Source organism: Exophiala bonariae (genome assembly GCF_035927105.1).
Source record: "Exophiala bonariae strain CCFEE 5792 chromosome Unknown scaffold_1, whole genome shotgun sequence".
In the NCBI taxonomy this organism is placed as follows: Eukaryota; Fungi; Ascomycota; class Eurotiomycetes; order Chaetothyriales; family Herpotrichiellaceae; genus Exophiala; species Exophiala bonariae.
The window spans coordinates 3,589,945-3,607,089 of NW_027042476.1; the positions used below are offsets into that span (position 1 = coordinate 3,589,945).

Below are 17,145 nucleotides of genomic sequence, written 5' to 3' on the forward strand. Positions count from 1 at the left end.
TCGACAGGTTCTCCATACTCCCTTGGCGAGATAGTAACCATTGGTGCCTACCGGAGATATTTCGAAGGCTGAGGAGATACTCACAAAATTAATGTAGCATTGGCAAGAAGAAACCCTGGTAGCCCATTAATTAGAGTGAAGATCAGGATCCTTCCAAACTGGTAGGAGCATGTTATATGCAAGGTGAGGAAAGCCTAATATCTAGAGGGTTGTGCAGAATTGAAGGTACAAATCAGCTCAGATGTAGGCTTGGACGGGTAGGTATATGGCATCGAGTGGATGTTCTGCTCTAACTTACCGATCACCGTATGCCATGTGCCTTTAAATTTGTGAGGAACCATTGTAATACCGGGAAGATCTTGATTCGACATATACCAGCTTGGCAATATACAACACTGCCTTTTCTCCTAACCACATCTTGAGAATTCCCTCATCCCATCCTGCCAAAGTTTCGTTAGGTTGAACGCATACCTGATGAAAAAATCTTATAAACTATGCGAACGAACCTGATATAACTCGACCAACACCGAACGTCGTCTTGAAGTCACCTCGCTTAGCGCTACTATCAAACCTTGGATAAATTAAATCCGCTGTGCACATTCCTTTAGGGAGGATTATTGGGCTACAAACTCACTTTGTGCCCCTCTGGTAGGTATCCGTGCTATTCGTATCATACAGCCAACCCGTGTATTCCACTGTTACCTCGTCGCCTTTTATCGGATAGTCAGATGCGTTACCTGTCCGCAGAACAGTCTTCGTGAGTGACGTAGGAAAAGGTATCGCGAGAGTAATAGGTCACAGGATTAAACAGTGAGTGATTAGGAGAGTGGAAAATACACAATTTTACGTTGAGCGCGAGCCACTGTGGGAGGCTGGTTTAGTGACGTCAAGACTATCTGACAGTACCTGCCATCGTAACATCAGCTGCGAGGCCAGAAAACCTTGGTGTTAATATGCTCTAGCAGCCAGTCAGCTACCAAAGTTCAATGCTATTCGTCTCAATTTGCTTCGTAGAAAATTCGTGAGCATGAGTACGCGTGATATTCGAGTGAACAGCCCTTATGCAGCGTTTGTTGGGAACTTAATCCGCCACGATTCTCCTTAAAAGTTGTCAGCACAACGCGAAGATCCCAAGAAACATGTCTAAGTGAATGTAATTTAGGCGCGCTACTGCACGCCCAATCATCACAAGTAGGTTGATGATATTTCGGGTATTTCTGGAAGAACGCTTTAGGCACCTTTTTTGTTATCAGACCCACGATGCGCGGCGTAATTTGGTCTTCAATATAACATCATGCATAAATGTGAATTTCCTATTTGGCCCTTGAGATGCAGAAGGCTGAAAACCGAAAGCCTGAAAACTGAAAGCCGGAACTGGTCCGAAGTCAATGGTGGCCGCCATCTTTACCAGTAAGACTGGCCATCCATCGCGAGCAGACGCACAGGGCCAAAATAGTTGATGAAGGAGCTACGTCTTTGCAGAATACCCCATCGAAGACTCTTACAAAAGTGAAAGAGCCATCTGAGACCAGCCGGTGAGTGCAGCGGGCAGCTCCACCTGAGTCATCCAAGGAGGCAATGCCGCTCAGTCAGGTACAGCATGTAGTGACCGGGAGTGCATTTGTCTGTATTTTGGCATGGGACTGAATTCTATAACGGATGATGAGATCGAGAAGCCTGAGAATCGTCCCGGAACAGCTTTAGGCAAGGTGCTTTTCTCAAGATTTTTGCTTGAACCTTGACAGCTGGCGCCTTGCCACAAAGTCTAGCTACAAATGAAGCCATTGAGCTTCGTCTTGAGTGCGAGTTAGCCATCATAGAAACTAAGCGCCAACAAGGCAGATCATCCAGCCACTCCCAAAAACGAAGCCTAAAGCCAAGGCAGCATCGAATGCCTGAGCTAGCTGAATCCGAGGCCTCAGCTCGCCAATAAACACTACGCTGGTCTGAATCCAGCCACCAACGGCTTAAATTGACGGGAGCTCACTAATTTGAAAAAACAAGAGACAAAAGATACTAGCGATCCTAAGAACACGTATACTTTTGCACTTCTGACAAGGGTTCGAATACGGAACGCCTTCGAACTGAGAAACGTGAAGGCTTAGGCCGGCTCGGCCGGTCTAGAATCAATCTTCCGAAACTTCGGATAAGTTTAAAATGATGCTAGATCTCGATCCGTTCCTCGGCTCCTGAATGGCTTGAAAATACGAAATGATAACCACGGCCTTACCTTAAGCTAACTAGGGCGTGAAGAGACTCCGTGGGCAAGACCCGCCAACAGACGCGGGAAAGAAAAGTCAAAATGTGACTTTAGCTTTGATGTCGATCACCAACCATTTCACATGGCAAATGTGCTCCTGGTACTGCCACTATTATGCAGAGCTCCCGTGCATCCTGCCATCACGGTCATGCGACTCGGGTGGGCTGCCGATCGCTACACCAAAAGTTGTGAAACTTGACCCAGACCTCAATGGAGTCCCGAGTGCACATGACGAAGAGCTGTTCCAGCCGTTGAGGTACTGACATTGTCACTCCGGCCATGGTCAGGGGACTTTACCGCTGTAGACTTAAGATGCCTTGAAGGGTGAAGAAACCTGCAAGGTTGGCGCGTGTCAGAAAAAGCATCTTGGCAGTGCATCGTTTACCAACCTAGTACAAAGACTAGTGGCACCCTACCCATGGCGAGACCCTTACAAGGCCCTCCAGATCCTAAATCAGGTAGAAACCATTTTGGGCTTTGACTCCTAGAAGCCTAATTCCATAAGATCTTGTCGGTGTATTCAGTATGTACTCGTTCACCGCTTGAAATCATCCACACTACGAGCAGGTGAACTCTGCTCCAGGTGCCACCCGTCTGCTGCAGTTCCCCTAACCAAAGAAGTGAGCAACTTTGTATTGGAGGAGGATTAACGCAAGGCCCCATTAATTTCGTTCCAACGAATCCGCAGGATGCACTTGCAGTTTGGCAGAGATATGCGGTGACTGGGTGTATAACCTCTCGCCAGCTATTTCAGTCGACTTCTATGGTCGCCCTGCGATTTCCACATTTTTCGGTCTACAAAGTGTAGCATTGTTCCTCTACGAAGGAGGCAGCTGCGCCTACTGTCTCCGTGGAAATACTGTATGGGGGCAAAACCGCGGGAAAATTGTAAGATTTCAGATTCATAAGGCTAACCCTCTTGTGCATCCCAAACTCACGTTTCTTACTATGCGCTATTGGACAGGTCAAGGGCTGTTTACTCAAGATACCCTACCACGCTCAGGGGAATTTCTTTTACGATTCATCCTTCTCGTCACTTCCGAGGTTCTAGACTATTGAAGCCACATAGCGGTTCAGCTGGTTAGCTAGGGGTGTGGCTCCCTGTAACCCCACATCTAAGGTGGACCCTATCACTTCGCTCAAGCACGGATCTGGTCCTTTAGGCCCATTGTAGGCATAGATGACCTGAAACCATCGGATGTGGAATTCGCAATCAGCTCCTCCAAGACCACTTTGCAGCCTTGCGCAAGTTATTGGCCTTCATCATGGTATTTCCTCTGCCTCCTGATTCAATTTTTCGTTTCGCAATGATTACTGTTCTTCCAACACTTTCTGGACCATCGTGACCACGGTTCTCTAAGCCCAATCAGCGGCATCTACCGCCGGACCACAGTCCTGCGTATGGCTCCCCTCTTCTCGCGGAGCAAAGCCCATCAGCGGAAACGGGATGAGCTTGCAAAAGATATCGAAAATAAACTGTTGGTACGCGAGATCGGACCGGACGGTTACAAATTCATACCCAGATATGCTGTCGAGGAGGTGTTGACCAGCGATGCAATCCATAAACTGCTCGAGAAACTCGACTGGTACAAACAAGAGAGGGCAGAAAACATCATCCGCTACTCGAGGACTATCATAGCAATTCTCCTTCGTGCCGGGTGGAACGATTGGGGGGATTTGCCAAAGCTTCTCTCGCCAAAGCTGTCTTTTGATCCTGCTTACGGAGGCTACTCAGACCAAGATCTGCCTCTCGACGATCGCACGATCGACACTCTCGAAAGAAGTGGAGTTGGCGAAAGATTTGGCAGGTTCCGTTCATATCAGCTGTACTTTGCGCCGATCCGGATTGAGGAGGAAACCCACTCAATGTATCCGCAAGAACGTCGTTTGCCGTACGTAGATCGACCGGAAAGGATTGGCCGCGGCGCTTTTGGAAACGTCTACAAAGTCCGAATTGCTAAGGGTTATCGATTAGAGGCCAATAAAGTCACACCTAATCAAATGGTAAGTCTGGTCGAGGATTTGTACCACGCTGATGTCAACCAGGAGTACGAAATGGCCGTCAAAGTCTACGAGAGCAAGGATAAGCGCAATAAAAACTTTGGGGAAGACTTTCAGAGAGAGGAATCCACCCTCAAGAAGTTCAGAAGAGCGCTTATCTCCTTTCCCGAAGCAATAGCGGTGAATTTTGCAACATTCGTCCATGGCGATGATCTGAACATTATTTCCGAACTGGCTGACATGGACCTAGCTGACCTTCTATCCGGTGAATGTTGTGGCTTCAGCAACTTTGCAAGCAATCCTCTGATATTTAGTCCGCGGCATTTGGCATACCAAGCCTGGAAGCTGTTTCGGGCCCTTGCGTGGTTACACAAGGGAGTAGAACTTGGGCCCGGTGTCCAACAGTCAATTGTTCATATGGATCTAAAGCCCGACAACATCCTTGTCTTTGGGCCGCTTGGAACTGAGAAGCATCCCGTAGGCATCTGGAAACTTGCCGACTTCAACCTTTCAGAGAGCAATGATGTAACAGTAGAGCCAGCAACTCCGGCTCCAGGTCCGATAACGACCCTCGGAGGATTGATACGAGAAAGGTCCAACCGTTCAGCACGGCCGGGACGTCCGGGACGTGAAGGTGCCTTCTTGCCGCCGGAGCTGCGCCTTTCGGATAATCCACAGGCAGATCCTAAGACTGATATATGGTCGGCGGGTTGTATCCTGGCTATCATCCTGGCGTTCACTGTGGAAGGGCCTCAGGGCGTCGCAGAGCTCCAGAAACTGCGGGATGCACGTGACGACTATTTTTATGAGCTTGCACACGACAGGACAGCAATGCCGCAGCGAAATATTACCCACTGGTTAAATAGTTCTCTTGGCTCACAACGAGACGCTTTTTGGATCAAGCAATGGCAGGAGCTTATCGAGTTGATGCTGAAGATTGACAGAGATTCGCGTCCTGCTATGGAATCTGCCGCAGCAAGTTTGGCTGGGGCCTACAACCAAATGATCGCAGGTTCACGTGGTAGGAGGCGGATCTGGGAGCATTTTACCAATGCAGAGACTGCAGCGAACCCACAACAGGATCCATCTCCGCCTGAACTGATCACAATGACCCACTCCTTCGATTCTGGCATATCGTCACCAGGCAAAATGATAGAAAATGCACTACTTGGATCTGCAGATGATGCATGGTGTTTCATGAGACTGGAATTCCCGGAGGTTGCTACACACACAAGCATTTGTCCGTCTGGAAAACGAGCATGCATGTGGAACAAGAAATACATGGCCCTATTTGACCTCACGTTGAAAGGCCCGAATCAGCCGCTCTGGCAGACCGAAAAACGAGGTGTCCGATCTGGACCAGGGCTTGCTCCAGTCGCTCAATGGTCGAATGACGCCTTTGATCTGTGCAAAGTGCGTATCGTGGGCAATTATATCGCCCTTCATCTCCATGGGCAGACCACTGATAAGGTACGTGAAAACAGCTTCACCAAGCACAATTCTAATCGTATATGAATTTTCAGGTTCAGATTTTTGTGTGGCAAAAATCGCCCGGAGGAGTCTTAGAACATCGCAGAACCATTCGAGATATCGAGGATCTCGACGACCTATGGGTTTCCGAGCAGGGCAACGTCCTTTTACAATTCTGCAACCGTATCCAAGTTCATGTTCTCGGGTGAGCCTTCTCTTTCCCACCATTGACATCTCTTGACTGTCCACAGTGCTGGAGTTTTCAAAGTAGATCTACGGACCGTCCTCCGAACCTCCTTTAGCCGGGATGGACAAAGTATTTGTGCTTGGGAACATCTTGGGGATAGCTACTACTTCCATGTATGGAGCATCAGGGGAATAATGCAGTGCTCGCAGCGATGGCTCTGTAAGGTATGTTCATTCAAAGCTCGTTCCCAGCCACGCGTTGACCAGCTGAAAGCCATTCCCAGACGGTAGACCCGAGTCCCACCAAAGCTTAATACCATTCAAAAATGGGCAGCGGTTTGCCGCATGTGATATGCATGGCCGCCTTCTACTTGTCGATCCTGTGAATAAGGAGCGGCCAGAATCCCGCAAAGATGCAATTTTTATGTTCGCCGCTGGACACGCTATGCCCGACGATCGGGGCTTAGTTGTCATCAGAGATCGAAAACCACAGCGAATCTTACTTTTTGCTTCACCCTCTCCGACTTTGAGTCAGGGACGCGACCTAGGCCCGATCGAACTTGATCCAATCGACACCTCCGTTTGCGGTACCGCAGTTGCACCGTTAGACATCGTCTCGCACAAGCCACAGTTGTTCCTTTTGTATCGGAACGGGGTGCTGGCCATGAAGCCGATTAATCAATGACCTCAGGACTAATTACTGAATCTACTCAATGCAAGGCACAAAAGACAAGCAGAACGGCCGTCGATATCTTATCCCGCTCATTCAAAATCTCGCTGAGACAGGCAAAAGTGCCGGCGGCTTCTCTCGACGCTTGAATAATTTTTTCCAGGATAAAGATCCTCCCTCTCGTTTGTCCTTTTCAACCAGCACGGCAGCCCCGACAGCTCCTAGGGTCATGACTGTCAGTGGAATTGCGGCAGCGAGAAAAAGCCACCAATTCTTCGAGAAGACCAGTGACGAATCGCCAAAGGAGGTTAAATTCATGCCGAAGAGAGTCTGCTCAGGTGTCAGCAAATTCAAACTCTGTGGGCCAGGCTGCTGCTTACCGCGACGAGCTGCGTCGGTAGATAAATTACCGTGATGATCGTCACAACGCGAATCACAGCATTATCATCAATAGATTTCCTGGTCAACTGCAAAAGGCTGGTACTGATGTCCGCATTGTTGTTCAGGTTTCTATGGTTCAGCCCATCTGCAACCTGTTTCGTCGTCATTAATGTTCTAAGGCAGATTGGCAGTCCAGTACTTACCAATTGAATCAGCTTGTTAACCCGCTCTTGCAACACCTGTATACTGGAGTAATATCCTCGGCACCTCAGAATACATTGCTCAAACCCTTCCACCTCTGCGCGACCCTCGTTGTTAATGAAGGGATCTGAGGACAGGACTTGCTGTGCGAGAAATTTTATTGAGTGTATCAACTCGATTGTCGAAGCCAGTGTCACGGAGGTTGTACTAAGAGCAGCCTCTTTATTACGCAACTTCTGCAACGTCGGAAAGGTGGCTGAATATGGGCTTTTGAGATCTTCGGTAAAGCCTTTATTCTCCTATGACGATCAGCAAACGCGGAGATCAGCTTTACTAAGGACTTGCCTCTCTCAACAGATCGCCACCAAGTTCATCAAGGTACCAGCGCCAATTGTCGAGATAGGAGAACAAGACGAGGAGGTGAAGCTTGAATGATAATTGTGGTCCACAGGCACCCAAGCGGCCATTCTCCAGTGAATCCTGAACCCGCGTTCGAGCAATTGTTTCCTGCTTTGCATTCAGCAGGATCAATGTGGATGGCGATTTCTGGTCACGGCCAAATTGGTGGTACACACCAACTTGACGCTCCGACCACTCTTCTGATCCCGATTGCCGGAAGTTGCGCTCTCGATACCGCAGCTGATAACAAAGGACTGTCCTAGTCAGTCATATAATACAGTTTTGAAGAACATTGGCTTTACCAATATGCCCATCGTGGTTTGCAGCGCGCCATAAGCAACATCCTTTTTCCGACAATTCTGTTCGACTGCGAAATCCAAACAAGAGATCGAGAAAGGTTCTTTCTATATTGTGCTTCTTCACAACGCTCAGTACACCATCAGATGTGATTCTGAAAGGCTGCAGAGAATTTCCGCGGACTAGTGAACTAACTTTGTTATCAATTGTGTAGCATATTCAATTCTACTTATTCCACTCACATCAACCTGAGATCAGACAAGTCTCTCTCGAGGTATTCATTTAGCTGACTTAGGGTTGTCAACTCTTTCGATACGCCGACGGCAGGAGACGCATCGTTACCGGCTGTCGCTTATGAGATATCAGATTGAGTACCTAGGATGGTAGGCTTGACATACTTTCAATATCTGTGGTAAAAATATGGACCCGAGGAGAGAAAAGCTTGCTATACAACGCGTCAAGGCTGCTAATTAGGTACTGTGTCTCCGTAACAGCAGCCTCGAAGTTGGGCGAGGTCGATAAAAAGTTGGACCAAGCATCCAAGCTCGCCGCCTTTGCATCTGAACCTCCTGAATTTAGTTGTGCCATTAAAACAAGCTCCAAATCGAAGCTTTAGTAACGCTTGCGAATGAGCGAGTCAAGCGAAGGTTTGTCATTGACCTGATAGCTATCTAGAATCAAAGCGAGGTGAAGACCCCTTATGTTTTACAGGAACATACGTCCGAGATTTGGGTAGGAGCTTCAGCTCTTGCCTGTTCATGTTCAGTCGAATGCACTGCCGCAATGCCAGGTAGCCTCGTGACCTCGTGTTTAGCTACACCACCGTAAGTTAGGGGTTCGGCCCAATTTCCCAGGCATGTCACCGGCAGACGCCTGTCAAGGCCTGGGCCTGTTTATTTGCAAGTCTGAAATCGAATGAGGCGTATTTCTTGCACTAGTACGCGTACCAAGTGAAATGTTTTGAGGCTGAGAATCCAATGGTTCTAATTGTACGAGCGGCTATTGGAGCTGAGGCTATGTGCGGTGTGGGCATTGCCCCACCTAGCCATCCCTAGTAGCCTTACTCTGACCGCCTTAATCATTCTCTGTCTCTGCCCATGGCCTGTTCCTGGGGATTAGATTTTGCACTCATTCGCCTTCAGGCCATGTGACTCACGCAAGGTCATCCTGCTCGATCGTTAGTGCAGTCCAATCAAGGGGGCAGTCACAAACCCATGTCACCTTTTGAGGGGTCCAGAACACCCACCGCTGGTTGATATGCTGTACTCGGATTAGCGGGTTGTGATGGAGCGAGCTTCGCTTCCTTGCGAGCCACATTTACCTGAGCAGCGAAGTCCTTGACGCTTGGGACGTTAGGGAAGAGTGTTGAAAGCGCTTCTTCCAATCTGGGTCGTGTGAGATATCCAGTTTCCTGCACATGCAGCTCATTCTTCACTGTGCATGAGTTCGAGGCTTTGGATGAAGTCTCGCTCGTGCCTAACGCTGAGTTATTCGGTCGACCTTGGGGGGGTACTGCAGCCATGTTGCCTTTCCACAATCTCTTTGAGGTTACGAGCTTCTGAGGGCTCAGTTCTGTTGACATGCAAAGGATGAGAACTTGACCTTGTCCTGCACACTGCGGCTGAGCTCAACTATATATCCACTTGGCCCGGGCTCAGCGTAACACCTGTTGCCTGTTTGCCTTTTGGCGATACGAGCGCCCCTTTTTGGTGGTTGCACAGCCCGTTATGCGAATTTATAACACGTTGCCAGTGGCACCTGAGCAATCCCTTGCGGCTACAAGACCCTCCACTGAAATCCGCTGAATATTGTGCTTAACGGTCAATTGACTTCGCAAACGCTATGGATGCCGGTTCGAAAAGACTCAGGTAAGCCTCAATGACCTCACCACTTTCGCCCAGAAACTGATCGATAGCTCTCGTCTTAGACGAGAGCTGAATGGCTGGCAGATCTATGTACGTACGCAAACCTCGATTCGCCAAGAACAAAATCTGATTATGCTACAGTTTATTACGATAGGCGGCATCATTGGGATTGGGTTTTTCACTAACGCGGGCGAAGTTCTCTCAGTCGCGGGTCCTGGTGGAACAATACTGGCCTTCTTTCTAGTTGGCGTCGTGGCGACATGTGTTATGGAGGGCATCTGCGAGATGATAGTGTTATGGGACATACCTAATGCTATGGTTGAGTTTGTTCGCACTTTTGTGGACGAGGATCTAGGTGCAGCAATTGGCATCGGCTATATGTAGGATGGACACAATAGCTGAACAAGAGAATGGATGCTGACGATCACAGGTACACCTACACGGTCTCATTCAGCGCCCTGATTGTAACTGTGGCAAACCTCGCCGGCTACTGGAACATTGCTTCTGGACTGAAGTCGACAATCTTTATCGTTGCCCCTATCCTACTTGCATTCTCAAATCTACTTTGGGTTGAGGTGAGATTCCCAACGCCACAGCTACACGCACTTGCTGATGCACTTCAGGTTTTCGGATACATCGAGGCCATTGGTGGTATTATCAAGCTCGGACTTGTGGCCTTTGTCTTCTTCCTGATGATCTTCGTCAACCAAGGCGGTATGCGTGTGCCGAAATCGTCGAGAGTCATTCTCGCTAATCAACACAGTGGTCGGTGATGAGCATATTGGTACAAAGTGTTAGGAATAAGTCACACGTCTGAATCATAATATAATTCACTGACTTTCAAGCAGATTTGAAAAACTTCGTCGAAGTGAACCCGAATGTTGCAAATTCGAAAGTTGAAGCGATGCTGTACGAAAGTTGTTTTAGTCTGAGAAATCGATCAATGGCTAACGTACCACAGAATTGCGATTCCGAAGGTGACATTCGCATACATTGGCGTCGAGTTACTCACCACGACAGCCTACGAAGCCAGAAACTCGAGCCAACTGAAGTTGACTGCCATGACCATCGCGCCACAGATCTGTTTACTTTATGTCGCGATCGTGGTGACCTTCGTTGTGAATGTTGCCTGGAATGATCCATCACTCCCCAAAGTCTTTGGTCAAGCACCAGCCGCTAAAGAAACCGACATTACAGCTCGCGATGCGCCACATCACAATACCAGCGCTTTGCCAATTGTTGCACTCGTTGAGACCGGTAGCGATACTCTGGCATCGGTCCTGTCCGGAATATTGATGTATTCCGGGCTGAGTGCAGCGAACACTGGCCTCTACGTCGCTTCTCGAACTGTTTACGGCCTTTCGCGCAATATCGATGTTAACAGGGATGCTAACATCTTCCGCCGATTCATGCATCGTTTAAGCGATGTACTACCCTGGACCGGCGCACCCCTATGGGGCGTGATCATCCCTGTAGTGGTCCTCTACTGGCTGCCATTCATTCACATCGAAGAGGACACTACAAAAGAATTGGTAAGAACGTGAATGTCGCGCCGAGGCTCAGAGGACTGACGGCAGTACAGCTTCAAGAGGCACTGCTCAATATCGGAGCCGTCAGTGCAGTGCTCGTGTGGTGCTCTCAGTGCATCGCATACATCTGCTTCTATCACTTGTAAGTTGTCTCGCTGCCGTGCCTTTCCTTGTTGCAAAAAAACTGATCATCAATCCAGACGAAGCAGACATAAAAACAGGATCGAGCGATCTGGAGACGAAGTGATGCGCAAACTTGTTCAGAACAGGGGTACGCACAGTTTGCTAGCCATAGGTCAGCCTGTTTGGGCTTACGCTGGCGCCGTGTGTACACTCCTGATCGTGGTCGTCTTCAACAGTGCTGTTCTCTGGAACGGCAAAGTGTTGGCCGTCAAATTCGTTGCGGCATTTCTTAGCCCAATCCTCCTCTTGACCCTCTGGATGTCTCTCAAGCTTAAACGGACGAGACTCTTCACCAACCAGACAAAATACTTCGGCGTTAACCTACAAGAATACGACCAATTCCGAAACGCGATATACCGGCTCGCCGGAATGATTCACCCCAACACCAGACCCCCACGTCGCCAGAGGAGCATTCTCGAGATTTTCTTCCCCCAGCCAGACGGTGGCACCGTCACTCGTATCAGTCCCTCGTCCACTGGGTCTGAAAGAAGACTTGCTGGATATCGACCTGGAAACCTCGAGCTTGTTCACGAAGGAGAGGACGGAACCAATGGCAGGGGAATGCTGGCGAGCGCGCCACAACCTGTGGCAGTACAAGCGCTGCCGAGGGTGCCAGAAGTGCAAATTCATGGGGTAGAGCACGAGTTGCAGGACTATCCAGCGACTGTATGATCCAGCGTCGCGCACAAAGAGGTAGCTAAGAGAATGTATAACCGTCTCGACAACAAGAGTGAATATTCGCTTTTATTTCGTCCCATCCTATCCAAAAGGACCCGAACAATAGTATACCATTATTGGTGGTGCTAAATTACAGCGAGTTAGCACGGGACGGGAACTAACTAAAGATAGCTAAAGTGGTATAGGATTATAGTATAGGATTATTTTCTTAGATAGAGACTTCACGGGATGTAATCTTCTCGATTATTATATCGTTCGAATAAACTCGTTAAGATCGTCTAAATATAACTATTTATAAAGCTATAGGTATGTTATGATCGGAACTGCGAACAGTGTCTGACCAAGGGGTTTCCTTGATAGGTGGATACGAGATGGTGACGGGAAGTATGAACGAAGAGAACTTAGTTCCAGATTATCCTAAATGTAGGTATAGGATTGTTAACGAAGTTGACTACGAGTAGTCCTATCTAGAGTAGTGAGCGTGTATATATAGTGCTAGCGTCCTCAGCGTGGGTGAGCGTCCTCAGTCATCCTCAGTGTGCTTAGCACTGAGGAGGCTAATTCCCCCTGAGGACCACTGAGGACCAACTGTTGGTCACGTGACTTAGTCTTGCGTATCAGGCTAAGTTACGTCACCTTATTAGTTCTCGGCACAGCTATCTAATTCTCTGAGTCATAAGTAGGCCGTATGTACTATTTTGTAACACTATCCCCCCTTCATATTCGTGCGTTACTCTCAACGTACTTAAGGTCAGTGTCCCCCTTCGCGTTCTAGTTTCCCTTCTTATGGCTAATCATACCCAAGCAACGTACCAATAAATCCAGCGAGCGTCGCTCTCGTCCTCCTAGACCAACGACTTCTACCGACGACCGCAAGGCCCTTGGTTCCTTTATTATTGCCTTTAGCCGGAAAATGCCTCGCGCTTATTCTTCTTATCGTCGCAACGACACCAAGTGTAAGGTGCACGTTCGTTCCGGTCGTTGTAGAGAGTATTATATACGAGGTTCCACATATAACGTGAGGATAATAAAATTAGAGTGGGAACGATTGCGGTCCGAGTGTTACGGGTTGACACTTAACCTACATGGCGACCCGCCAGGAGAGGCAGGTCGGGCGAGGAGGCTATGATGTGACGGGAGTCCCCGGCACACAAGGCTGAGACACGTGACGTGCTCCGGCGCTCTGGTACTCTGGTTGATCTGTGATAGAGCAACAGAGCGGACAGAGCAGGAGAGCAGGGGGGATCTTACGAGTATATAGTTACGGTCATTACACCAACATTTCATAGACTCCTCGCAGTCAATAATCATCTTACTACTGCACTCAAACCTATTGAACCCTAAGCCCTCACCCCTTCCACATCTGTCCGCAAGTACCTATACTTCCGTTCGCGAAACCTAACCACGTCTAAGTCTAAGAACCATTACGCCCTTAGCAGTTCGTAACACATTGACTACCCTTAAGACAAGTATACGCGTATAACAGATCCCGACCTTGACGAAGAATCATTAGATTCCAACTCCAGTGAAGAACTCACGCCTCCTTCGAGAGTTCTATCCCCAATCAACTAGTCAAGTGTCCCTACGTCGATCCCCTTGATCGAACCATTTAAGAAGCTAGCTTTGAGCGACACCATATCTGTTCGAGGAGAACCTAGTACTCCGCGAGGTGGATCGCGGGCCGATGCACTAAGTACTAGTGACACCAACGACGGCGGGAATGCCGCTAAACCTAACCTATTCTATGGCGACAGACGTAAGTTTGAAGCCTACATTACCTAGTTACAACTTAACTTTCTATCCAACCGACGGAAGTTCACTGAAGACACAGCTAAAGTCGTCTACGCCGGGTCATTCTTGCGTAGATCCGCTCTAGACTAGTTCAAGCCGATCCTAAACGATCGCTTGAATAACGGTGAATCTGCTCGAGCCTCTACCATAATGATCTTTATATAGATAGGGTTCGTAGTAGGAATAAAAGAAATGTATGGTGATGTAGATGAACGAAGGACCGCTGAGCGTAAATTGGAAGCTTTACGCCAGACGTCGTCCGTAGCCGCGTATGCAGCTACATTTCAATAGTACACTCCTCGTATTGGTTGGAACAATGAAGCTCTATTGGCTCAGTTTCGCCTCGACTTGAAATTCGACATTAAGGATTTATTGATCAACTAACCCACTCTACCAATATCATTGAGTGAGTATATCAACTTATGTATTAAGCTTGACCAACGAGTGATCGAGAGACGCTGGGAAAAGGGGAGTAGAGCTTCTCACCCTGGCGCAAATACTACGAGAAAGCGATATGAAGCACCTCGCAGAAATTCTGATGAAATGGACTGGGAATTCAGTGCAACTAAAGGGAGTCCCAGAAAGCGGATCGCCCACTCCAATCACGGGTCGTTGACACCTACTCAACGGAAAGACAGAATGGACAAGAATCTTTGTCTGTATTATGGTAAACTAGGACACAAAGCAAGAAATTGCCGGGCTAAGGGCTAGCCAGGACAATAAATGGCTGCCACCTAGGTCTTTGCGGCTACCTCTGCTCCAATGAAGCTAGGACGCCTCGTCTAATTCAGCGAACTAGAGGATCACCGCAAACTACCTAGGCAACCTAAGCATATGCCCTAAGACGTACACCCTACTAACACACCAAGAAGGGTACAACGGTTTCGTATTATAGCTCGCGAGGATGAAGTTATCTTCATCATCACGTTCTATTGGAACGAGGTCTGGTGTAATGGAGGAGACTGTGACTAGTCTACACAACACACCCATCGAAGCTATAACTAGACCAACACGTACAAACGATAAGAACTTGCTGTCATTCGAGTATCCGACTAAGATACGTTGATCGCTCTTTATAAAGAGGCACGCGATTGGCTAGACGCTAACACTAAGCTTTTCCCACAAGTCCGTATACTCTACCTAGCAATGGACTCAGAAACCGTGAAGCGAGCTCTGGCTAACGATAGCGACAACGAGTCGGGAAACTAGAGAGCTACTCAGGACTAGTCATCCTCGGGGAATAGCAGCTCTACACTACTATCGCAGACTACGATAGATACTTCGTTATATTTACGACCCTAAACGGTAATCGCGTTAGGATCATACTCGATACCGGCGCGATAGGGAACTATATGACGCGACGTTTTGCATAACATCACGGCTTCATGATACAAAGGAAGTAGTCTACATATGAACTGGGTATAGTAGACGGGTCTAGGACCAAACATCTAGTGGATGAAGAAACACGACGCCTCCACATAACCATCGAGGATCATGAGGAAGAAATTGCGTTCGACGTCTTCGACTCTAGCTAGGATGCGGTGCTGGGGATATCGTGGTTCATACGCTAGAACCCACGAATAGACTGGTGGGCTACCGAGATCGTGTTTCCTTAAGGAGGGGGGCGCACGTATAGAACATTGGTCTACCAGGATGAGGGAATTTTTACCGCAACAGAGTTCACCTTTCCGAAAGAATATGCCCGGTTTGAGAAGTTGCTTAGAAAGGACCCAGAGGCGTTCGCCTTACCTAAACATTAACTATGGGACTATAGGATTCCATTGGCTGAGGGCAAGGAGCCAATCAAAGAACCTCTAAGGCCTACGTCTAAACAATAACTCCGATTACAGAAGAAGTATATCGACGAAAATCTCGAGAAAGGCTTTATTAGACCATCAACATTACCAGCCGGTTATGCAATGCACCTCGCACTAAAAAAGGATGAGACAGGACAAATAGGAGATGAACTACGTATATGCATTGATTACCGACATCTAAACAGTATAACAATCAAAGACAGCACCTCGCTACCTTTGATTGTCGAGTTTTTCGACTAAGTACGAAAGGCCAAGCGCTTCACGAAGCTTGACCTTCGAGAGGCATATAACTTAGTTAGGATGGCTGAAGGAGAAGAATAGAAGATCGCCTTTAGGAGTCGCTATAGCTTGTACGAATATCTCGTTATGCCTTTTAGTTTAACCAACGCTCCTAGAACCTTCCAACGCCTCCTCAATCATGTCCTAAACGAGTACTTAGACGTGTTCTGCATAGTATACTTAGACGATATCCTAGTATACTCGGAAAATGAGGACGAACATATCCGACACGTCACCCTAGTCCTTAAGAGGCTAGAAGAGTACAACCTCCTAGTAAAAGGAGAAAAGTGTGAGTTCCATAAGACCGAAGTCACCTTCCTAGGGTACATCATTTCTACGGAAGGACTCCGGATAGACCCGAACAAGATCAAAGCCATCCTGGAATGGCCCATTCCGAAGAAGGTTAAGGACGTACAATCCTTCTTAGGATTAGCCAACTTCAATCGGCGATTTATCAAAGACTTTTCTAAGATCGCCGCACCACTCACAGCACTCATAGGGAAGGACATTCCCTAGGTATGGACGAAACTTCACACGAGGGCGTTTAAACAACTTCTTCACGCTTTCACCACGGCACCGGTATTACGGCACTTCGATCCCGATAAACCGATCCTCATCGAGACCGACGCCTCCGACTTTACTATCGGCGCATATCTATACTAGTAGAATCTAGAGGATGGCAAGTAGCATCCTATTGCTTACTACTCTCGGAAAATGACTGGGTCGGAACTTCGATACGAGATCCATGACAAGGAACTATTGGCGATAGTTAAAGCGTTCGAGGAATGGAGAGTTCACCTCTCCGACGCTAAATATAAGATCTAGGTTCTGACTGATCATAAGAACCTAACGTACTTCACAACAACTAAAGAACTCAACCGGCGATAAGTACGATGGTTAGAACAGCTCTCCGAGTTCTACTTCCAGATCAATTATAGGAAGGGAACGGAAAATGGCCGCGCGAACGCCCTAAGCCGCCGCAGCGACTATAAACTCGAAGATTCAGATAAGGTAAGAGACTCTATCCTAATGGAAGACAAAGATGGTTCATTGGTATATAACCGAGCCTTTGCGGCCACCAACACTATCTCCGACGATTCGGACTAGGAGGATCGAATCGTCGCGATAAGCTACCGAG

At 48.1% G+C, this 17,145-nt stretch overlaps 3 protein-coding genes across 3 annotated transcripts; all 3 read left to right on the plus strand.

Annotated features, from left to right (window-relative positions):
* Nucleotides 1-3,661: 3,661 nt before the first annotated feature.
* LTR84_001258 (uncharacterized protein) lies at nt 3,662-6,141 on the plus strand (the record flags this gene model as incomplete). Its single annotated transcript, XM_064844884.1, has 4 exons — nt 3,662-5,731; nt 5,785-5,936; nt 5,983-5,998; nt 6,100-6,141. The coding sequence occupies 4 exons, from the start codon at nt 3,662-3,664 to the stop codon at nt 6,139-6,141; spliced, it is 2,280 nt and encodes a 759-aa protein (XP_064712744.1).
* A 3,904-nt stretch (nt 6,142-10,045) lies between these two features.
* Nucleotides 10,046-10,503, plus strand: LTR84_001259 (uncharacterized protein; the record flags this gene model as incomplete). Its single annotated transcript, XM_064844885.1, has 2 exons — nt 10,046-10,110; nt 10,161-10,503. The coding sequence occupies 2 exons, from the start codon at nt 10,046-10,048 to the stop codon at nt 10,501-10,503; spliced, it is 408 nt and encodes a 135-aa protein (XP_064712745.1).
* Nucleotides 10,504-10,634: 131 nt separating this feature from the next.
* LTR84_001260 (uncharacterized protein) lies at nt 10,635-11,274 on the plus strand (the record flags this gene model as incomplete). The annotated part of the gene is made up of 2 exons (XM_064844886.1): nt 10,635-10,639; nt 10,692-11,274. The coding sequence occupies 2 exons, from the start codon at nt 10,635-10,637 to the stop codon at nt 11,272-11,274; spliced, it is 588 nt and encodes a 195-aa protein (XP_064712746.1).
* Nucleotides 11,275-17,145: the final 5,871 nt, after the last annotated feature.